At 39.7% G+C, this 25,571-nt stretch overlaps 1 protein-coding gene across 1 annotated transcript in view; it reads right to left on the bottom strand.

Annotated features, from left to right (window-relative positions):
- GPC3 (glypican 3) overlaps positions 1-25,571 on the bottom strand; it is a 435,634-nt gene that overhangs the window by 384,228 nt on the left and 25,835 nt on the right. Inside the window, exon 2 of the mRNA XM_060087058.1 lies at positions 19,200-19,361. Within this exon, the coding sequence (XP_059943041.1) occupies positions 19,200-19,361 (162 nt within the window). The remainder of the gene's footprint in view (positions 1-19,199; positions 19,362-25,571) is intronic.

Genomic DNA, 25,571 nt, shown 5'->3' with positions numbered 1-25,571 from the left:
CCATTGTAAAGCAATTATACTCCAAAAGAGATCTGTTAAAAATTAATTAATCAATTAATAATTACAGCAGTCTTGGAACAGGCCCCTAGATGATGACCAGGCCAGGAGGCTCAGCATCAGGAAAAGACTTACTCAATGATACACTATCTGCTTAGTGGCAGAGCCATGAATAAAGAGTCTGTCTTCTGCTTCCTATTCCCTGATTGGTTTTTTCCCCACTATACTGGTTTAAGTGATTGGCTGGAGGATGCTCTTCTCCCAAAGATTATGATGACATCACCCATATGGTCAGCAGTCTTCTCCTTCCAGTGCCAGCAATGAATAGGATTCTAAAACAGACTGGAAGACTACTTCCTTCTACTCACTGTAAAAACTGCCCGTACATCTTAATCTGATACTTTTTCTCCCACCTCTCTTTATTAAAAGAGAAAGTTCAGTGTACATAACTAACTTGAATCCACCTTGCTATTTCTACAGATGTTTGGATTTTAACTGTATCACTTCCCAAGAGAACTAAATGGTATATAGTAGCTTCATTATGATCAGAACAAACACAGCTGGGCTCCTAAATGGTGCAACCCCTCTAATGCCTCTCCTGGGCTTTAGCTTTGCTATTTGATTTCTTTAAGCGATGTTTACTGCACTCAGTTGACAAACATGAGTAAAGCGTCTAATTCAGCAGACCAAAATCCAGCCCCTCTTAAAAGCAACATAGGTGAGGACAAAATAACTACATCTGAGAAAGGAGATGGGAGGCAACATTCGAAATGATAGTTCTCCCCTCAAGCCAAGTTGGCATCCGAGTGGTAGCAGAATATTCCAACAATCAGTACCCAAAAGGATATTATTAAATCTGGGAATCCTGACTTTAGTGCTGTTAAAATAACTGAGGCTACTTATTTGAGTCCATTAAATAATCAGAAACTTGAATCTATTCAGACTAGGATTCTGATTCTAATAGAATCAGATTAGAGTGGAATGGAATCTTAGAGATTAGCTACCTTGTGGTTCTTAACTGTTTGGTGGTGCATAGACCCCCAAATCTGATTTAAGATATGTGCTCTCTCTCCAGAAAAAAAGTCACATACACAAATCATTTTATATACAATTTCAGGGGCTTTGTGGACCCCCTCCAACCCATCCAGTTAAGGAACAATGTGCTAGTCTACTCACCTCTTTGGACAGACAAACTGTACTTCAGAAAGGTTAACTTGCCCAAATTCCATTAAGAAGATAGCCCTATATTTTTAAATGTGACTTACACATAACAACCCTAATTTGTAATAGCCCTTACATGAGTGAGTGTATAGTGCTGTTTGGTTTAATATGCAATTTTATATACATATCTTCATATTCTCCTAAATAATATAAACTGAACATGTAGTAGCTCCATTTTATAGATGAGAAACCCAAGGTTTAGAGACATTAAATAAAGTTCCACCAACATGTGCTGAAAATCTACTCCGTGTATCCACTCACCAACACCCAACTAGGAGGTAGAGATACAGAGATGAGCTCAAAGAAGATCCTCGAGAAGCTTCAGTTCAGTGAAAGGGACAGACATCCTCCTCCCTGATCCACAGCACATCATTTCCAGTATGGAAAGTGCTAGGATAAAGGAAGGGAGCATGGAGCAGGCGGGAAGGAGCAAGATGGCAAAGAGACCTAGCCTAACCTGCAGATTTGGGAAAAGATCCCTGCTGGTTACAGGTCCCAGAGCTAGAAGAAAGATCAAGCTGGAACTGGAACCTACGTGTTCTGATTCCAAGGCCGGCACTTCTCTGTGTGCTGAGCTTCCCAAGGGCCTTGCAATCAGATGACGCTGAAGAATCATTCTTGGGAGCACAGCTTCAGTCACATCAGGAATAAAACCGCCTAGCTCTTCAATTTTCAATAAATGCCGCTCTCAGTTAGTACATGCTCAATACACGCAAATTTGCTTTAGCACATGAAAATTAATTAGCCGTGACTCAACTTAAACATGAGATAATTCAGTATGTAAACCTGAAACAGTTTCTTCCTACTAGTGACCATGTTACTATACTCAAATATTCTCCCCCCACGTTTCTCCATTTTCCAATCTTGCTTCCTTTGTGTTTTGCTTCGGCTCTAACTGTTTGTCTCTTTTCTTTCCTGCTATGCTGGTAACCAGAGCCTCTGAATGGCTGGGTAGAAAAAAAAGAAACAAAAGTGATTCGTAGAGAGCCCATACAACTTTATTGTAAGTACAAAGGCACATTTCTACTATAGGTTCACTGTCTGTATTAAAGATGTCTGGAAAAAGAATAATAAGTGTGCAGACATTATTATAATGACACAGAGAGGACTGTTCAGGGACAGCTATATTTTAAATGTTTTTCTTCTTGTTCTTCTCCTCTCCCTGACCTCCCACTGCCAGCCACCCATTCCCTCACCCGCCTCATCCCATCGCCTAAAAGGTCCTGAGCATTTTTGAATCAAGATGAATTATTTCCCTTTTCAGAGTCTCTGGAGCTATATTTGTAGCACTGTATTTCAAATGATTTGCAGTATGCATGTTTAATTTGAATATAGCTCATTTTTCAGTACTGAGTATATTTTAAGTTTGTTGAATCCTTTAATTTTTTAATGACCTCTGGAGGACAAAATTTTCTGTGGTAATATATTGATATAATGTAAGACACAGAAGAGTTCTGATGTATAAAACTGACCTCCACATAATTTTTCAGCATGGTATCTGTTATATCAAGTCAGACATACCTACAGAAGGCTTAAATAATAGCAATAAACTTAATGATAATAAGTTTATCATACATTTGTATGGCAACTAAAGCATTATCTTATTTTGGTCTCATAACAATTTGAGATTTAGAAAAGACTAAGATTATCCCCATTTTACAGACAAAGAAAATGAGGCTCAAACAGATTAAGTGGTTAGTTCAAGGTCACACAGCTTCCACATGTCAGACGGGGGACAAGAAATCAAAAGTAAAAGTTTTTCACACGTGCTGAAACCCCTAAGATAAAAAATATCACAGCTCTCTCACCTTGACTTAAAAGTGCTAACAACGGCTTGTGAAAAATGAAAAGCCTTGAAGGAAGGCAGAATAAAAATCTAAGAGACAATCACTGATCTTTTATCTTCTAGACTTCAAGCCGAATCAAGTTCTTCAAAAAAAACCCAATAAAGCCCAGACATTTTCATCATAACAAAATAAATAATTCAGTCAGGCTTTAGAGGACTCCTGCATTATGATTGGCTATTTGATATATTTGTGACTTAGCCGCCACTAAACTGATTAAAGCTAACCTCATTGACGCAGTTATGTCGACAGAGCCTTTGATGCTGACAGTTATGAATGGAAAGTGTAAATAACAATAAATAACCTGCAGCTTCCACATTTATTCCTAATGGAGGATTTAGCACTTTCAAAAGTCAAATGCCTGATAGGCTAAAAATTACAGCTTTGGTCTATCTGGCGCCAAAGAAACTGTTGAGATTCATCACTGTCCTCTCTTTAGGAAGATATCCACAGAGCCTCAGGTTCTTCCAGGCAGACAGGCAACTTTGATTTTAAAAAACTCAGACTCTTTGAGCTGAAAGCAGCTGTAGAAATTACCTGGTCTAACCCCACATTTTATATATGAGAAAACGAAAGCCCAGAGAAATGAAATTAATTGCCTAAGGTCATCCAGTGAGTCATGATGGAGTCAGAGCTACAAGCCATATCTTCTTACCCCCCGGTCCAATGCTCTTGTCACTAGACCACACAACAGGGAAAAATCTCCACCCAAGATACACAGGCAGTCTCCCTCCCTCCCTCTCTCTCTCTCTCTCTCTCTCTCTCTCTCTCTCTCTCTCTCTCTCACACACACACACACACACACACACACACACACACACGTCAATTCCAAATTATAATGACCTATAAAGATAATTGAATCCATATTCTCTGTGCTGAATTTCTACTGGTCTCAACAGAAACAGATCTGAAAAGGACTCTCAGATGTAAAATTATATGCAGTTTTTCAAGTTCAAGCCCATCTCATGATTACAAATTAATGCCCTATTTTAAGGCACACCTGAAAATAACATGCACCCTCTCTGTTTCATCAATAGCGCTGCTTTTAATGTGTGCAGTATTATTCCATTTTTGTAAGGAAATCTACATGTATGTATTTGAATATATGCAGAGAGAAAGGCAGAAAGCTTATGGTCATCTCTAGGTGTTAGAATTCTGGGTGGTATTTATATTGTTTTATATTTACCAGTATTTACCAATTTCTCTTTCAAAACTAACACCTATAATTTATGTACTATCAATAGGATAGAAAAAGAGGAATAATATTAGAAATGTTATAATAAAATATTCAGACATATAAACTCTTGGTATTTTTCAGGCTCCAAAATAACTTCACAATCTCAACTCATGGTCAACTAGGCTTATAACATAAAATCTGCTCAATTAGAATTTCCCTCCTGGGAAACTGAAAAGACTTTGAACCTGGTAATCATCCCCTTCCATGTATATATTTGGTCTATAGAACAGGTAGGAAAATTTATTAAGCTACTGTCCCCAGAGGGCCTCTTATTCAAATTCAGGAGTGGCTAGCTCAACAAACAGGATGTTGTCTGGGAGCATCTCCACTAATCTGATTTGATGAAGGAAGGGATACTTTAAGTAAGTGAAGTGTGACCGACAACTACTTTCCAAGAATAACAAACACCAGCGAACATTTATTGAGCACTTGCTGTATACTAGGCACTATGCTAAGTTTTATATGCATCATATCATTTACTTCTCACAACAACTGTGTGTGGTTAGGTCCTATTATTTATTATCCTTGTTTTAGAGATGAGGAAATTGAGGCTTAGAGAGGTTAAGTGGGCTCCCCTAGGTAATGAGATTTATTCCAGAATCTATTCTCTTAAACAGTAGACTACTTTTTATTATTTTTTTCCATACCTAGAGTAACTCAAAATCACTGCTAATAAAGTGTTTCCAAGTAGAGGTTCTATCAGATTTGCTTTAATAAGCAAAGCTCATTGTAATTAGCAGCCCCAATTAATGGGCTTGCTCAAGTCCTTCAAGCAAGTTAAACATGCCTTCCTACAAATCTTATATACACTATTAATTTATTTAGCAGATTCTTTCTTCATAAATGGGATGAAAGTAAACTTCAGTCCCAGTCAAACTATCACAATATTCAAATTAACAGAGCCACAGTTAATGAGTTCACTCAAGATCATTAATTTTTACAAAATATTTACCTCCTGCCTTGCCTTCACTTCTGCCATTTCAGCATTTATTGCTTGTATATTTAATGTACAGACATATGTTTGCATTATTACAGTTTTCATATAAAGGGCTTCTGACCACCTTCAGAATAAGAAGGAAAAGGCCAATTGTGGTCCTGCTTTATTGTGAGACATTTCTAACATAGTCTCTAAAGTACTAGGCTTTAATAATTTGTTTAAAACCTAGTCTAATGCCAAGTAAATATACAACAGAATAAAATGCTCAAGTTGGCATATGTAATTAACACTTCCATTCAATGTTCTTAAACATTCCTCTCTCTTTCTTATGCCAAGTCTACTGGTCCAAAATTCTGGTGCCTGAATTAGTACCACTCCATCCCACTACCCAAAACAAATAAGCATAACTAGACTGCTTCTGTCTAGCTTCTCTCTCTTATGTACATCATATAGCGAAAGCTCCAGATCAGTTCCTAGCTCCTTACTTTGACTAATTCAGGTCACCATCTCAACCCTCCCATGTCTACATTCACACAAAAGAGAAAATAACAGGAGTGCCACTAACTTTCAACTTGGAAATGCTTGAAAATATAATTATTGCACGTAAAGCACACTGAAATCCCTTGAGGAAAACTACAGTGTGTACAAACCATAACTTATTATACCTTGAGAATATTGAATATTTCTGTTATGGTCTTCATATGCCTAAAATTGTAGATATGAGCAAAGAATTAGAGTTCGAAGAGTCCAGTTCAGTGTTTCCTCTAAGTACCAACAGATTTCATGAGCAAGGAAATGACAGACCCACGTGTTCTTCTAACACTGTAGTGCCCGCATTTTAACTAGGCCAAGAAAGAGAGGCCCTGTGCAATATGGCTAACTACTTATGGGAGTAATTTCACCATACAACTCTAGCAAATTTATTTCAGTTTCAGATATCACTTTCCCCATTAACTCAGGAGACCAAAGGAGCATAACCGCCTTCCTTTCATCCCTGTCAAACTCAGCAAGTTTCTCAGGAAGCAAATACTATTTAAATCATTTTCATATTTCTAAAATGCCTGTAAGACAAGCCCAGGGTCTAATTATGCCACTTAAATTTGTTGAAGATGTTTGGGTTTTTCTTTTTTTAATTTCAATACCGAAAGAGCCCAAGGGTTTAAAGCCCTAATAATCTAATAAACTTTGCTAAGTGAACATTGTAACAGATACGCCTGGATGGGATTTTGTAAATACCAGACAATTTCCCCTGATCTTTATCAGGGAAAAGAAGTCTAAATCTTTAGCAGGAAGAAATTAAATGTAGTGCAAAATAATAACATCTGGCCAGGTTGTGTTCATCAGAGTAGCAGCTCCTTTAGATGTCAGGCTGAAAAGTACTAAAATGAACTCTGAAGGGGGTGTGTGCGATTCTTTATGAGGCAACAGGAAAGGCTGCTGCCCTGCCATAGAACACTCGGGGTACAATTAACTCGCCCTAGTATGTCCCTACAGAGAACCGTTTCACATCAATGGAATTTGAATCCTATGCCAAATAAAATTTGGGGGCCATTCTTGGGGCATTTTGTTTATTTCTCCATTACTGTACAGATTCCTAACAGCACTTACTATTTCTCAAAACTCTCTATGATCATTTTTATCACTTCATAAATCTTATTTTTATCGTCTACCTCCAAGGGAGACAGTGTGGCTCAATGAAAAGAGCAATGACTTTGTAGTTAGAAACTTAATGCTGCCACTTACTGGTTATGTGGCCTTGGGCAAATTGCTTAATGGCTCCTAGCTCCAGCTTCCATATCTGTGAAATGGGGATAATAATACCTAGCGGTATCACTACCATTAGGAAGATTAATCAAACCTAGCACATAGTAGACTCTCAGTAAACTTAGTTAACCTTGCTTCTCCTTCATGTAAGTGACCCAGATGAGTTCAAATGTCTAACCTCACCAACTTTCCAGAGGCCTCTGACCTTCAAGAAGGCTTAAGTTAACTGAATATGCACTATCTTTCCCTCCCATCAAAACAAAAACAAAAGTCCTAAAGGTTATATTTGAAATAATACGTGCATCATTTAAGCCTCTTCTTTCACTATCAGCCATCTCAACCTTCTGGCAGAGATTGCCAGAAAGAACATACTTTGTTTTTCCACTAATGATTACTTTGATGCATGAGATACTTTGTCTTTCCTGCCACTGATTTTTTTAAGCTGGCATTTAGAGAGGGATAATTCTGGTCATCTCACAATTAAAAAAAAAAAAAGGTTTTCCCACCAGAATGTATACCACAAAACAGTGCTAAACCACTGATTTGATAGGCCAGTATATCTGTTTCAAATGTTAATTGCTAGAAAGAGTACTGTTTTTCCAGTCCCCAGGAACAGGAGTGTGGACAGAAGGCTTTTGGGTTTTCCCCCACCTACTACTCTGTTGGACAGGAACAGGCACTTTGGCCTCACTGAATGAGTTTCTTTAGCTACCCTTCAAGGGCTGGGGCATGTGGGAGTAAATACACACACTACATCAAAGAAAAGTTCCAGGGCCCATTTTCCCAGCTGGGAAGGTGGGAAGGATGCCCAGAATCCACGCTCCAGGCAAAGAGACTGGTTGCAGGTAACGTTTCACCACCCTCCCAGCACCTTTCCAGCTACCAGAGCACAGACTCAAGTGCAACTCTAGACCAAGATTATGTCCTAGTAAATGGTCAGAAAGGTCTCAAATCCAGGAGGAAAAAAGGCAATGCTGATAGCAGTACAGGAACTCATTCAGACTAGTGGTCAGTGTCAAAGACAACTGAATAACAACAACAATCATCCTTTAAACTTTTCAAAGCATTTTTATATACATTACCTCTTTTGATCCTCAGAAGCTCTGGCAAGTCGGCAGATCAGGTGTTATCTTACACATAAGAAAACAAACTCAGACACTTTATTACCAATTTTTACACAGATACTCTCAGAATAGGAAATACAACACATGTCTGATTCATCTAAGGCTAACATCTATTAGGAAAGAGTCAAACAATATATTGGAAGCCAAAGGAAGATATCGACATATTTGACTGAAGGTGCTTTTAAACCACCATAAAAAATAAAAATTGAATTAACAAATCAGTAAAAGCAATTTATAACATATAAATGGGTTAGCATCCTGAATATACAAAGAGCTCTTAAAAATCAATAAGAAAAGGTCATCTCAATAAGAACAATGAACAGCTCATTTTTTTTAATGATGAAAGAATATTAATGAGAAAAAACACAAAATAAAAAGTACAAATGACCAACAAATTTTCCTAATAAAAAAGAGGGGACTTCCCTGGTAGCTCAGTGGTTAAGAATCTGCCTGCCAATGCAAGGGACATGGGTTCGAGCCCTGGTCTGGGAAGATCCCACATGCCGCAGAGCAACAAAGCCCGTGCGCCACAACTACAGAGCCTGCACTCTGGAGCCCGCGAACCACAACTACTGAAGCCCACATGCCACAACTACTGAAGCCCGCACGCCTAGAGCCCGTGCTCCACAACAAGAGAAGCCACTGCAATGAGAAGCCCTCGCACTGCAATGAAGAGTAGCCCCCGCTCGCCACAACTAGAGAAAGCCCATGTGAAGCAATGAAGACCCAATGCAGCCAAAAATAAATAAGTAAAAAAATAAATTAAAAAAAGAGTACTATTTCTTCACCTAAACTGGGGTTATTGTAAAAGGGCAAACAGCAAATGGTCAGGAAAATGGACATTCATACATTGCTAGCAGGAGTGAAAAGAGAGACAACTTTACAGAAGTCAAACAAGCAATAAATGTGAGAAACCTTAAAAACTGCATAGCCTCTGACACCACAATTCCAGTTCCAGGAATTTATCCTGAGGAAATAATTAAAGATATGCATAAATATACTTACATGGACATTATTTATCTCACTATGGTCTACTGAAAGTAACCTAAATTTCTAACAATAGAAAGGGTTGGATTAATAACATATGAGACAACAGCATGACTAAGTAGTAGGTGGCCTCTAAATACTCTATTGTTATTATAGTATAGAAATAGTTACATGGAAAGATGGCTATAATACATTACATGAAAGAGCACTATAATCCACTTTTTAAATATATACACACACAACTATATATGTACAATACTGAAAAAATGTATGTAAGATTAGATACTAAATTGTTAATAGTAGTTATCCTCTGGGGGATAGAATGTGGGTCATTTTATTTTCTACTTTTTCATTTCTTTGTGGTTTTTTTTTCATTTTATCTAATAAACATGTATACTCATTTGTACAGTAAAAAATTATTTTTTAAAAAAGAATACCCTGGGCTTCCCTGGTGGCGCAGTGGTTGGGGGTCCTCCTGCCGATGCAGAGGAGGCGGGTTCATGCCCCGGTCCAGGAAGATCCCACGTGCCACGGAGCGCCTGGGCCCGTGAGCCATGGCCACTGAGCCTGCACGTCCGGAGCCTGTGCTCCGCAACGGCAGAGGCCACAACAGTGAGAGGCCCGCGTACCGCAAAAAAAAAAAAAAAAAAAGAATATCCTGAAACAAAGTTTGCTCTATTACATTCCATCTCAATGGGCAAGCATTGATCCACTATCTATAGACATTTTTTTTGTGTGTGTGGTACGCGGGCCTCTCACTGTTGTGGCCTCTCCCATTGTGGAGCACAGGCTCTGGATGCGCAGGCTCAGCGGCCATGGCTCACGGGCCCAGCCGCTCCGTGGCATGTGGGATCTTCCTGGACCGGGGCACGAACCCACGTCCCCTGCATCGGCAGGCGGACTCTCAACCACTGCGCCACCAGGGAAGCCCTCTATAGACTTTTTTTAATGAATTTTTTTAATAGGTATCTCTTCACTTATTTATTTTTGGCTGTGTTGCGTCTTCATTTCTGTGTGAGGGCCTTCTTTAGTTTTGGCAAGCGGGGGCCACTCTTCATCACGGTGCACAGGCCTCTCACTATCGCGGCCTCTTGTTGCGGAGCACGGGTTCCAGACGCTCAGCCTCAGTAGTTGTGGCTCACGGGCCTAGTTGCTCCGCGGCATGTGGGATCCTCCCAGACCAGGGCTCGAACCCATGCCCCCTGCATTAGCAGGCAGATTCTCAACCACTGCGCCACCAGGGAAGCCCCTCTATAGACTTTTAAGGTCTTATATATGAGTAGATTTCAAAACCTAGAAACAAATGCTGTAGGCAACAGCTTATAACTTTTCTGTCCATCTGGTCATAGTGGTATCAGTAGTTATTGCAGAGGAAGTGGAAGAGATAGTTACCTGTTTCTATTAATACTACTTATTTTAATTGTGTGTGTCTGTGTGTATTCACTGAAATATTTACTGAGTGTCTACTATCTCATTGGGAGACACAGGGTTGAGGTAGAATATGCATAAGCCCTACCCTCAGAGAGATCATTCTCTAGTAAAGGAGACCCACGTTAATCAAATAACCATCATATATCACTACCAACTTGATAAGTGCTAGAAAGAAAAAACACAGGATCCCAGGAGAGGGAATACTGTAGAACCTGGTCTAATCTGATAATTACATTTCAGTTAATCAGGTCCAGTACTAATGCTAAAGAACTTCAACCAAAGGAGGGAAGAATGATAAACATCCTGATTTCATCATTTTTGTTCTCCTTCCTCTCCTAATCAACTCAATGAAATCAGGGTCTGCCATTGCTAGTTAGATCTAGAGGCTATGTTAACTCATTCAGACCACTAGAGGACCATGCAGAAAACATATACTATTTAGTCTTAAACATACACATAGACACAGAGAAAGAATGAAAACACACACAAATGTTATTAGCAGTTTTCTCTGAATGACAAGATTATGAGTGGGTATATTAGAGCATTTCAATATTAATTAAATTATATTAAAGCATGAAAAGCATTTTTAAATGTATATGTACCAGATATGTGACATTCAGTACCACAAAGCAGATATTATATTTCATATACAATTATGCTTATAAATGTATGAGAGGGAATAACAAAAACAATGGCTACCATGCATTTGGTTCCTATAGAGCAGCACAGGCCTGAGTTCTTCACAGTCCTCACTGGATTTAACCCTCTTTAATTCATGGCTCAGAGAGAAGTGAGTTGCCCTTGGTAACAAAGAGAGGAGGTGGTAGAGCTGGGACTTAGACTCCAGTCTGCCTGAAGGCAGAGTGCATGCCCGTCTCACTATGCCCCTCTGCTTCTCACCTAGATTTTTTGTCCTTTCAAAAGGGATGATGGTAAGGCTAGCTAGGGAGTCCAGAAAGACTGGTATCTAGTAGGCAATTAATAATGTTTAAATTTTAATTTAAATTTAGAAAAAGATGTGCACTGATTTACCTAACTCCCTTACCGGCCCTTCTCTTTGATCAAAAGCCATGTCTGTCTGGAGAATTCATACAGGCAATCTCCTCCAAGAACCTCTACCCTCTAGTTGGAATTAATCTCTTCCAACCCCACAGGCATTTTGTTTTTTTCACTTTGTCTCCTTTTTCTAAGAGGGCATTCAAACTGTGTAAGCTTTGAGCCTTAAAAAACCTGGATCCACCCCATTCCCTTAGAAACCTGCTAAAATTTTTCTTACCACATTTCCCATAGGATGCCTTGTACCCAAATTACTCACGCATAAAAGTCTCAGTTTCTGAAATTTGAGCTACTTGAAGGTAGGCATGAGGTAGTTTTTATCTCTGAATCCCCTACAATACCTGCCTTCAGACGTGCTAGGTACTTGCTCAGCAAATGCTTTTAGTTAAATATAATAGAATGCCCCTGCAAGAAAGAAAGCTAGAGCTGGGGAGATTGTCTGTGACCATGAAACAAAATACACAGTGGCTATAAAACACATGGTGATTAAGGGCATAGGCCCTGGAGCTGTATGTCCTGGGTTCAATTCCTGTCTCTGCCATTTATCTATTGGCTGTGCAACTTTAGAAAACTTACTTAATCTAAGTCTCCACTTCCTCAGCAATAAAATGAGGCTAATAATAATACCAACTTCACTGGGTTGTTGTGAGGTCTAAATGAGATAATATAAGTAAAACACTTCAGAACAGGACATCTTTCATTCATCTCTCCCTGACTTAAATACATATTCAGTGAGGAAGGAGGTTTCTGATTCTCACCCCAAGCCTTCAACTTTCTCTTCTCCACACCAGCTCCACATCTTCTACCTAGGCCACCTAGACTCATTCAAACCCAGTCCAAGTGACTCCAGAGCCTGCCCTCTTAAACTTACACTCCACTGCTGGACTGGGAAGCAAAGGAGGAGACTAAAGGCATGAAACCCCATTCGGCCTTTGCAGGTAGTCTAGTTGTAAGCTGATGGAGCCTGGAACTAAAATCAGAGAAACAGAGCTAGAAGGCAACAGCATGTGATCAGTGAGACAACTGAGGCTCAGGGAGGGCAAAGGGGAACAGAATGTAGGGAAAAGATGGGGGGAAGTATGAAAGAAGAAACAAGAGCTGGTGACTGACTGAAAGAGGAGACAGGGAAAAGCAGGAGTATGAGGGTGTGCCGCAGCCCCTGGAAGCATCTCACAGTCAATAGAAGGAGAGGTGTTTTTAATTTCTATGTTACCACTTCCAGCTTAGAGGAAAATTGTTTCTACCTCCACTCGATTGACAGGAGAATTCAAATCTCTCAAACATATGCTTCATTACTCAAATATCAGGTACTGCAATTCAGTGAGACAGAAAGAGGAGAAGGAACATATGTTTTCAGAAAGTAAACAAATCCCAGAGGGGGAGGGGTGGGGAATAATCACTCTGGGCAAAAAGTCGTATTTTTCCTGGAAGCTTCTAGAGGGCAGGGACAATGTCCTTTAATTTGCTGTGTTGGGCCCACTAGTGAGAAGGTGGGCCATGATAATGGCAGCTATAGGGGGGAGTTCAGAGCCCTACTGAACCAAGGGGCACACGCTGGGGTAAGGAGTTAATCTACATAATCTCCTCACCTCACTGTTGGCCCAAGAACACTCTGCACCCGCCATTTTTGTAGGCTCTTTATATTAAACAGTTTTCGGTCTAATGACTGACTTCTAAATCAATAGAGGGCACAGGAAGGGTTTACAACTCTCCCCAGCCTCTGGCTCTGCTAAAGCCACAGAATTTTGAAACTGAATTAAATCCAGAAAGTTCTTAGTTTAAAACCAAAATAAGTTTAAACACCCAGTTTCCAGTTGTTTTTCCAACAGCATTAATAATTAAAGAATCACATTTTTTATAACTTTGTAACCAAAATATCTCTTTGAGTCAACTCCATAAAAGTACACTAATTAAAGCCAGCATCTTCTGGCCTCTGATGAGAAATTCACCCTTTTATAATGGGATTACTAGAGCTTTGCTGTACAGATGAGTGGTTTGATTAATAATTTACATTTTTGAGGATATATAACCTCACTCATGGTCATGGTCTGCGTTCCTAAAATTCTCCTATTCAGTTTAATGTCATTATATTTGGCCCTGGCAAATGAATTAAGTTCTGATTAGACATCAATGTAATTATTCTCTCCCGTATACATTATTTTCAAAAAAGAAAGGGTTGTGACGGAATGGCCGGCAGTTTGAGCAGAGGAGTTCAGTGGGGCTCACAGCATGGGCAGGAGAACTGTCAGACTAGTCAAGAGAAAAAAGCGTGAAATGGAGAAAAATTGCTCAGTACTCACTTAAAATCCCCACTACATTATAAAAACTAAATTAACAAATGATTGAATCTCAAAAACATGTTTATCAACATTCAAGCAATTATTTAGTCACATATTAACAGTGAAGGAAAAGAGCTCTGCTTGAATAGTGTCCCTAAACAGTTATTTCAAGCAGAAATGACTGGAGAAATTGCTCTGAGCTGATAGAAAAGGGTGCTCTAACCAAGGGCAATTTTACTTAGGGGGAGTGGGAGAGACAGGAATCTGACAGAAAAAAAGTAGAAGAACTGCCAAGAGCAGATGGAAACAGAAAATAAGGGAGCAGAGAAAGAGAAGACGCACAGCAACACTGCTTCCTCCTCCTTCATCTCCTCCACAGACAGCAGGTAGGAGAAAGCCTTCCAACGCTGGATGAAGATAGCGCTTTTCTTCCTCTCTGCCATGATAGCGTGCACCAGAAAATGCAACGAAAAAATGGCTGGAACACAACAACGCCTTCGTGATCTAGCCTCTTGCTTGTGTGTAAAATACACCAGATAGGTATATTTGGAAGAGAAGCTTCAGGAAGCTGAAAAAAGGATTGCTCCTGGAAGTACTGACATTTCAAACAGCTCAGCTTCACATCTAACAATGCATAAAATAAACCCCTCTTTCAAAGGGTCCTTTGCCTAAGTGCTCTCTCACCTGTGCACTGGAGCTGCTTCAATGTCATCTACATGGGGCAAAAGTTGTTGAATTACATCATGAAGTCCAGCTTTGTCTAGGATTATGTCTGTAATGGTAATGCATCATTTACCTGGCCCCATGTGGGGTGAAGTGGTCCACAAAAATGAGCTGTCTAGATAATAATGCATGTATGTAGTGCTTTACAGTTTTCAAGACATTTTCACATACATTATTTCTACTCCTGAGGAAAACAGGACTGTAATTATTATCCCCATTTTGCAGATAAGAAAACTGAGGCTATTAGAGTCTAAGTAACCACCCAAGGTCATAAAGGCCATAAACAGAGAACTAGAGTTAGAACTTAGATTTTTCTGACTCCAAGTCCAGTGTTTCTTCCATTGCCTTTAAGCACCAAAAATATTTTTAGCCATTCAAAATGGAAATATTAAGGGAAAAACAGTGAACATAACTTGATCTTTCCTTATCAATTCACAGCCATCACTAGGAACATTAGTTGTTGGATCTATTACAACATAGGGGCTGCTGAGACAGGTAGGGATATACCCCTCCATAAAATGCCCCCAACTGCCACATTCAGTGAGTTCTTGAGTCACTTTTATGTCCTCCACTCTTACTGTCATTCGTTAGCTTCTCGCTGCTCATATGTACCTCCCTCTGGCAGTCTTTCAAAGCCCTTCTAGTTAACTGCTTATCTACTACTGGCTGGAAAACTAGAAAATCAAGCTTGTAAAGACTGTGCATAAATTCAGAATGGTAGTAGGCTCTGAGCAAGGACCCAGGAGCTCTCAGATGAGTCAACTACATAAAGCAGGAGCTCCACATCATTCTAGGCGCACAGAGATGTTTTCTGCTTAACCATCATTTCTCCTCTCTGATAAAGAGAGTTCACGTTGTGAGAGAGACAACTTCCAGAAAAGCGAAGTGTTGCTGCATTCTGTAGAGTCTGTTCTCACTCAAAGTCAGTGGTACCCTGGCGAAGACTGGAATCCTCCAACGCACAGAAAAAACCCAGACATACCCCAAATATTTCCTGATGGTACAAGGTTGAAAGTTATAATGAAATTCTACAAGGAAAACAGAACTCAAGGCTTGAAAGTGCAGAGGTGGTGGAGATATGATGAAAAACTCAGAATTCTATCCCATTTTTCTTCTCAAGGACCACAAATCTTACAATTTCTTAATTTTGTTTTACCTCAAGCACACTAAGAACAGGAAAACCATGACACATGATGGCTTGGAAGAAGCTGTGGCATCAATGAGTTTCCTCATCGGTAAAATGGAGACAGTTACAGTATGAACCTCATAGGGCTGCTGGGACAATTAAATGAGATAATTATGTAAAAGTAAGCATCATATAGTAGGCACTTAATATAACTGTCACTATTATTATTATCATTATCATCATCATTATTAGGTAGGGGAGAAGAAAATCTACTTTCAGCCAAGTTTTTCAAAAAAGAATTAATTAAGCAGAAACAAAAAACAATTGTGCTGTCCCATTTTACTAAGCGCATCAAAGTAAATTAAGTTTAGGAAACGAGGCAATGCAAAGATTGAAAATAAAGAACAACTTTTTAAATGCTTCAATCATTATCAAGACAACATTGGCAATAGAGCACTCCAACCACTGTAGCAAAGGGCCCCAGGCTCATTTATGAGGGCAAAGGCTTCCTGCAAATGAAGACATAAACTCCAAATCGAGGCAGTAAGGATTGCTCGTGGAACTGTGCACGTATTTGCAGAAAGCACTCACTGCTTAATACCCCCAATGTGAACTAGTGAAGGAACCCTAAAGAGATTGTGGATCTAGGCCAAGATCAAGATGAGCTATGTTCAATTTCATGTGGTGAAAACAGCTCACATCAAATTTCACAGGAGTGAAGCACTGGAGCAATTTTCTCAACAATTTGTTCTACCGGAATCTTGGGGAGGGGGTGTATTTTAGGGAAAAAGCAACTGTGTCTGCCAATTAAATTCTTTGGAGTACTAAGTAGTTATAAGAAAAAAGTGGATACTCTCTTTTTCTCAGCAATCAGTAATACATCATCTTGTAGCAGTCCCTGATTTTAGTCTTGTCTCTCCAGACAAGGAGACAATCCTACAGAAGGGATTTGGGGCAATGTCTCTACAAACATGGCATAATTGCCTTGAGGTCTAGGACCATGTTTTATTTTGTTCTTATGGGGTTTATTTTTTCTAAGAGTGAATCAGGAAAAGAATAAGAAGAGAGAATGAAACAAGTTAAAGAATGAGTACATATGGTGACAAGGTAGAAGTCACCGGCAATGAGTTCAGACATTAGTTTTCTCCATGTTCCTTTGCCAGGGCTGTCCTTCTGCCTGTCCCCACAATTTGAGAAATAATATATTTATATGTATGTGTGTGTGTGTGTGTGTGTGTGTGTGTGTGTATGAGAGAGAGAGAGAACTAGTAGGTGCTGCCCCCCTACTCTCTACCCTCTGTTCACAAGACAAGCGTTCAGCTTCCATTCTATAGCAGCCATATCTGGAAGCTAATCCAATCAAAATCTTGTCAAAACTTCCTTTCTCTCCTAGTCTTCTGCTGTTCCAGAACTAGAAAACACAACATGCAAAATGCAGAACTGGACAGAGATGTGAATGCTGACATGCAAGGCCCTCAGATAGACAGCCACGTCAGCTACTCTTCACGCTAGAATACCAGCGTGATCACTCCACCACCCCCATCCAGCCAGGCAATGGTAAGATAACATCTGTGGGCTTGGTTATTCTGGGAATGAAACAAATCACAAATACTCCATTCTAGAAAAGCACCTCCACAGCCCATAGAGTAAGATTCAGTCCTCCACTTCAACTCGATCTTCATGTCACATCACTTCTCATCACCCTACTTTCAGCCAGTAGATCAGCTCCAAAATCAATCTAAGAAGTACATGAATGGTACATGTATTTTTAAAATGAGCTTAAATTATTCATTCTTTTGCCAAATTGTTAGTCTCAACAAACTCTTCACAAGAGTCTGACTGCATAAATAGGTTAACAAATACTTCAAGCTTCCGTATTATACTTCATATAATCAACCCAACATCCCGAGGCTTTGACCCAAGAAACTGTTGTGAATGTATGTTTTATTAGCTAATTTGAATAATTTTCTCAGCTAATTCTAAGTATTTCATTATATGCAAAATAAGCTATAATCAACCCACCTTACAATTCAAACAGGTTAATTCTTATAAAGGTGCCACAAATCTAAAGATTTCGAATGTCAAGTAGTAAGAAGTGTTATTTTTCTATCTGACCCCAATTCTCTCCTTGTGGGACAAGAAAAAGGCAGCTGATTCCATCTGCTTAAGGAAGGATAGAAGAAAGCCCCAATATCCATAATTAACTTTCTTTCACAGGACGTGGCATAATGAGGTAGTTAAAAGCATATACTCTGAGGGCCAGGCCAACTGGGTTGAAATCCTACTTTCCCCATTTATTAGTTGTGTGACCTGGGGCAAGTTACTTAACCATTCTGTGCCTTGAGTTTTCATCCATAAAATGGGGAACCTAATAATACTACTTACTTCATAGGGTTTATTGTGAGGATTAAATGAATTAATATATGTAAAACACTTAAAAGAGTACCTAGCACATAATGCTATATAAGTGTTTGCTCTCATCACTACCATCATCCTTCTAGCTGGGTCTCTGAATCAAGGGAGATACTCCCCATCCAGCCATGACAGTCCTACAAGTTAATAAGGAGAAATGTAATTTCCTACCCATTCTGGCAACACCACAACAGCTATCTTTTACAGTCATACACAGGTGTAGTAAGAACTGAGACTCAGAAAAAGAGAAAGGATAAGCACTCACACAAATGAGAAAATGTAGGGCCATTAAGCCAGTTTTTCCCACTTAAATGGAAATAGTCCCAGTGGTCAGAAAGAGTTTGTGCATGTTCCACAAATATCCAACTAACTCCTGGAAAAAAACTGGTATTTAAGTAAACATTTTTGTTTTTTAAACAAGTTTTATGGGCTAGTGGAGGGAAAGTACCATTTATTCCTTCTTCAGAGATTTCATCCTTTACATACAGGTAAACAGAATGTCCTTAGACAATGATTTTTGACAATACCCACCTTTCCAAAGATTGTAATGCAGCTTCTCTAAAAACCATGTTTTTCCTTAACCAGAATCTCTCACTGGGAGGTTTGTTTGGTTTTTTTTTAATTTTAATTTTTATTTATATTTTGGATGTGTTCGGTCTTCATTGCCGCATGCAGGCTTTCTCTAGTTGTGGCGAGCTGGGGCTACTCTTCGTTGCCGTGCGTGAGCTTCTCATGGCAGTGGCTTCTCTTGTTGCAGAGCACAGGCTCTAGGCACGCGGGCTCAGTAGTTGTGGCTTGCGGGCTCAGTAGCTGTGGTGTACGGGCTTAGTTGCTCCACAGCATGTGGAATCTTCCCGGACCAGGGATCGAACCCGTGTCCCCTGAATTGGCAGGCGGATTCTCAACCACTGCACCACCAGGGAAGTCCCTCACTGGGAGGTTTTTATAACAAGTATTAATGTTGGAATGGTAATTTATAAATCATACTTAGCATTTGAAAGCCCAGTGCCCAAATAATGATGCCATTGAGCAGCACATCTCAAATGATCCCCAGAACTCACCTTGGAAAACTGCAGCATTCTGAATAATTAAGAACTTGAGCTCCATACTTGCAGACTGAAGCAGTTGTTCCATGTTCAATCGTGCTGTTAGTTGGTATTTTTCTTCCATCTTTCTTGAGCAGCATGTTGGGCCCTTGGGGAGACATACTTGCAAATCTGATCCTGAAACAAACAAGTTTTTCATGTTTCAGTAAGCACAGTGTCTCTCTCTCTCTCTCACACACACACACACATATACAGGAGGCAAACAAGGCAAAACAATGCATTTCTTTTAAAATACAGTAAAATCTTGATTATCCAAAATCAGCGTTTACCTTAACTAATCCCTGCTTTCTCCCAATTATCTTTATGACTGATTCTTTTTGAATAACTGTAAGAATTAATTGCCTAGGTTTGACTCATAAATGTTGTATAAACTAATTTATAGCACAAAGTATACATCACTGAACACCAATATTTAATTTGTCTGTTAAAAGACTAATCTTCACTCCTACAATTTCTTTTTCTTGATTATAATTTATGAATGAAAACACAACCAAGAAGCCACTTTCAAACTTCCAGTTATGATTTCCCAATGAAATGTATGTCTGGCCAATCCAATGTCACTAACATTAACATTCAATCACCAAAATCCCTCACAACTCTTAACAATTCTAGCTGTAGCACAAATGCTAACCTCCTGTTCCTCTGAATTCCTGAGCTCCCTTATGATGCAGAATGCTTTTTTATTTCTGTATCTCGATAAAGGTCTGCCAAATGAATAATCTTCTTGATTATTCCAAAGTTAGGGAATCCGAACCTCTTCTCAGTCCTCAACCAATGTGACCCTTTGCAGTCCTCACAGTTAACCAATCCCTCCTTAAAACACTCCCCCCACCCTGCTTTAGTGAACCTACCCAGTTCACTAAAGCTATCCACACACACCTCATACACCCCCCACAACTGCTATGGCTTTTATATATATATATATTTTTTTTTTAATATTTATTTATTTTATTTATTTATTTTGGCTGCGCTGGGTCTTCACTGCTGCACACAGGATCTTTTAGTTGTGGCATGCAGACCCTTAGTTGTGGCATGCAGGTGGGATCTAGTTCCCTGACCAGGGATAGAACCCAGGCCCCCTGCATTGGGAGTGTGGAGTCTTACCCGCTGGACCACCAGGGAAGTCCCACTATGGCTATTCTTATCTATCTTTTCTTACTTCCTCTTCGTCTGTTGTTGTTGACCCTCTTTCTCATTCTACATCTCTGCCCAACCCCAATGATCTTACCTAACCCCTGTAATTGCTGAACTCTCTAATCCTGCCTTCACCTTTCTTCTGAGCTCCAAAATCCCACATTTTCAACTACTCTGTGGGAATCTCAAATTCAGCAGACCCCAAACTGAACTCAATATATCCCATATAAACACACACAAAGTTACGTCTCCTGTATTCTGTACCTCAGTTAATGATTATCGTCTACCAAGTTTTCCCATAATAAAAACCCTTTCTGTTGTTTTCAGCTCTTCGCTGGTGACTCAACATACTTCTGTATCCATGGAAGTCATCAGCATATAAAAGAAAATTGAAGCCATGGGAGTAGGTGAGAGTCATTCAACAAATATTTTATTGGGTATCCACTATGTGACAAGCACTGTGGATACAGCAGTCTGTGAAGTCCCTGCCCTCGTGGAGCTTATATTCTTGGAGACAACAAACTACATATGTACGGTCAAGCAGTGATAAGTACTACAGAGAAAATAAAACTAAGTAAGGAAGGGAAAACAAACTGTGGTATACACACACAATGGAATACTACTCAGCCATACAAAGAAATAAACTATTGATACATGCCACCACATGGATGAACCCCGAAAACATTATGCTCGGTGAAAGAAACCAAATTTTAAAAATTACATACTGTATGGTTCCATCTAGAAAGTGAAAATTAATCTATGGTGACAGAAAGCAGTTCAGCGGTTGTTGGCGGAGATGAAGACGTTCAGCAGGTGAGAGTGAGGAAATTTGGGGGAGTGATAGATATGTTCATTATTTTGATTGTGATGATTGTTTCATGGCTGTAAATATATGTCAAATTTATCAAACTGTACCCTTAAAATATGTATAGCTTATGGTATGTCAATTATACCTCAATATAGCTGCTGTTTTTTTAATGTTTAAAAGACAAAGTAAGGTAGATAGGGAATGTGGTGATTGCAGGGACGCTTCTATTTATGTAGGGTAATCAGAGATGGCTTCTTTCAGAAGGTGACATTTGAGGAGAAATGAGGGAAACAACGGAGAGTCCCAAGATTTTATATCCTCTACTAATACTAGCAAATATTAGGGCTCAGTACATATTTAAGTCCAATCTCCTTCTTCTTCTGTAACTCCTGTTTTACTCAAACTTTCCCTTCAATAAGCATTTGTTGAGCTCTTCTGTGGTGGCCATGAAAATGTGCATCTCAGACCTCCTACCGCAGGGAGTATAACTGACGAACGGTCCCAGCTGCTGTGCTCTAAATTCAACACCATGTTGTGCCCAGGCCACAATCCCTAGGGGCTGCTCCCAGCCAATGACTGAGCATGGCAAAGATGCCAAGTCCTGTGAGACACAGGACTTTGCTGACAGGCATTTTGGCTTGAGGACTCCCCACTGACCTTGACAAAACTTTCTTAAAACTGTACTGCAGTTTACATTCTCTCTACTCAACCTTCCTTCCTTCCCTCCCTCCTCCACAGGGGTCAGACCTACACCACAGTCGAATGGCTCATTTCCTTCCCAAGTGTTTTCCCCAAGAAACTTCTTGCACATCTAGTGCTATATTGGCATCTGCTTCTCAGAGGACCCAGTCTAACATATCTTCTGTGTGCCAAGCACTGTGCTACATGGTAGAGGTACAGCTTTCAACAAGAGAGACGTGGTCCTTATCCCAAGGAGCACACTGTCTAGAGGGGTTAACAGAGATGAATACCTAGTGCATATAACTGGGTGCGATAAAGCGACGTAGTTAGCTAGGATGACAAAACATGTATATGGGATATCCCCCCAAGGGGGGACACCCCCAAAGTTCCATAAAGTCCTTGGCAAAGTAAGCTTTCATAATAAACATCAAATCTTACTGAAGTGAGGCTAGAAAAAATATTCAGACGTTTTAGCTTTTCAATGACTGAGGTGTTTTTTTTTTTTAAAAAAAAGGTGGGGGGAACTAGTTAGCCCTAAGTTACCAGAAAATTTACTTTTGTTACAATCTCTGATTTCCCTAGGAATTCCAGTTATCATGGCCCTAACGTATGTGTCCAAGTTTTCTAAATTTAGGAATGAAATTCATCAAGTTCAACCTCACAGTATTGACTCCAAGCTCTCCACTTCCTCCTCCTCAAGGGAGCTGCTGACAAAAGTAGTAAAGGAGAGCATGGATAATGCGTATCACCAAACCTAACCCAGCACTGCGGTTTACAGTACTGGATGGAAAGGTGACGTTTAATGTGTCAAAATACAATTTGCGGTCTGGAGATGCAGAGTTCAGATTTATCTCCTATAAATGTCAATCTCATATACAAGCCTTAAACCGATTTTAAATAGGGTCTAAGCTCAAAGGCTTTATGATTATCTTCAGGAAAAGAAAAAAAACAGAGCTAGTTCTAGCTCACTGTGTTCTTTCTACATGAGGTTACAAAATGTAATGCCATTCTAGAAGTAGAAACTGATTCAGTTTATTGGACCAAGTAGGGAAAGAGTCCCCTTGGGGACAAGTGGCTAATCTAGATTTATTTAAACAGGGTAGTTGGGACACATGTGTAGATATGAAAAATACTATATAGCAGGTACTTTCCAAACACCAATTTATTTTCTTAGTAAACTGATGCCTAAATAGTGTGTGGTTTAAAATACCTGTATTTGCATACATTCATAAAATTAAGCGTTATAGATAAAATTCTTTGTGTTGCTAAATTTCCATTGGTGATGATTTCCTGTTTTCAAGAATGGTAGGGTTTATTTGGCAGGGTGGCTGTTAGTACTGTTCTAACTCCCAGCAGCTCTAGCTAGTGGGAGTTATAATAGGGCTCAGATCTTTTCTTTGTGAAGTGCTGTGAGTTACTTACATCTTAGAAGGTAACAAACTGCCACTCAATGTACCAACAGAAGCCCAGGAATGACTCTTTAAATGACCACGACGCCAGTTTGGTTTGCCTTAATATGATAATTCATGAAGTAACTTAGAGCATGCATAGGGGTACCCCTTCCCTGAGTTGGTCAAGTCTCATCATTGTATAAACTCCTACTACCTCAGGAATTCGGTTAGCCAAAATCTTTAAAGGACTAAAACCTCAAATGAGAACTTATGGGAAAATATGTCAGATGTCATGAAGAAAGGTACGTGTTATATCCAAATATAAGAAATGTATATATAGCAATATTTATCCTCCCACCAACTTATCACAGCCTGGTTAATCAATAAACCAGTATAATTGATCTGGGGGCTAAGAGTTAGCTATAGATTTGAGGACATAAAACATCTATAAACTGATAAGAATTCACGATTTCCAAACCAGGAAGGAGAGAACTAAATGCCAAAGGGAAAAACATTTTGTTTTAAGTAAATTTCATATAACTCACAGGCCAGCTTAAAATAAGCCTCAGTACATGATAGCGTAAGGAACGAAGTGGGCCAGGAGAGCTAGACACACCTATATGAAATGACAAAAATGAAATATAACCATTTTAATGCATGAACATGCCCATGAAAGAAACAAGACAGAAAGAACACACAAAACAGAAAGAAATAGAGAAGGAATTTAGAGGGGAATCCTCATCAACAAAACAAAGAATTACTCTGGGAACCAAATCCCAAGTGGGATGAATAAAAAGTAGAACCGAGGGCAAATGACTAAGGAGGTATACTGAGAACTGGTACATACTTGTGTGAATAAAAGCAGAAAGGCCAATTCAAGAAATAAGATGTAACTTACAAAAGACATAGTAAGCAGCAAAGCATTCTTTAAGTATGTCAGGAACAAAAGAAGGTTAAGGGAAAATAGCTCCTTTATTAGATGGGAAGGAAAAGTAATCACGGACCACACTCGTCAAAGAGGTGCTCACATTTTTTTTTTTGTAAAAATGGAATTCAGCTGGGAAATGGGAATAGAGACAAGCACTATAGCCTGGGATGGAGATAAGGAGAAGACTTAGCAATTGACTATTCGAATGAGTCAGAAAGGTTCAACTCTTTAGGGCTTAATAAGTTGCATTCCCAGATGCTAAAAAAAAAATTAACTGAAGTCATTACAGGGCTGCTAGTTCCCATTTATTCTGGAGGATTAAAAAGTACCTTCATACTATAATCTCCTCTCCTAGATTTTTAGTTCCTGGAGAGCAGAGAATGACTCCCATCTCCTTTGGGATGCCCCGGCGATCTCAGCCAGCCCTGTGCATGTAGTGGTGCATTAATGAGGGCTGCAGACTGAGAACACAGAAAGAACACTTTCTGTCTGTCTGATCTAAAAAGGAGTGGAGACAGATGACCCTGAAAATGTTACATCTGTATGCTTTGATCTTGGAAAAATATAATAAAATACCACAAAAATCAATTTCCAAACATCTTGAAGATTCACAAACAGATGTTTCGCTTGAAGAAACTATAAAGTAATTTATTTCTAGTTATTTTGAGACAATGTCTTGCTTGCACAGTGGGCCCAGTTCTGGGTCTTACAACTGAGAAGAGACATTTGAGTTATGGAAGCTTTTCTCTGGAGGATTATTCCCATGTGTATCCAAGCTGGGCACCCTTACCAGTTGCTTTCCCTTCCAGAGGCTAAATCACAGGTGGTCCACCAAAAGCTCCCTCCTGATGTGTACTCTTGTGTAAGGGGATCTCTTAGGTTTGGCTACCTGTGTCCTTGCCTGCTTGACCTATAACACAGACTCTCTCCTTTGGGCCTAGTTCTTAGTCTTTTTGGCTCCATTCAAGGACTTGACATTTTAGACTGCTTCTGGTTACCCTTAGCCACCTCCACCAGGACTGGGACTTCAGTTCCTCTCTGCCATGCCAGTCACAGGTGCACCACACTCACTTGGAGACCCCATTCCAGGCCTGAGCTCTGTCGCTAATTGGAAGAGGACAGTGAACACTATATATGAGGCTGTTTAATTGTATCTGTTCTATTGGATTTTATTCCAAGTCAGTAAGTACTAACGGCCTGGAGGCCAGCATCATGGTAGGCAAAACACTTATGGTCCCTCTGGTCAAGTAGCTTACAATTTAGTCCTAGCCCCACCACTTACTAGCTTGCAACCAAGGGTAGATTATTTAACCTCTACAGGCCTTTTCGTCCCTATTATCAATACCACTTACCTTGCAGAGTTGTTGCAAGGACTGAGTGAGATT

This window comes from Mesoplodon densirostris, chromosome X (assembly GCF_025265405.1).
Source record: "Mesoplodon densirostris isolate mMesDen1 chromosome X, mMesDen1 primary haplotype, whole genome shotgun sequence".
NCBI classification, from domain to species: Eukaryota; Metazoa; Chordata; class Mammalia; order Artiodactyla; family Ziphiidae; genus Mesoplodon; species Mesoplodon densirostris.
The sequence above is the reverse complement of the archived record's forward strand: the minus strand, read 5'-3'. Positions and strand labels throughout refer to the sequence as shown.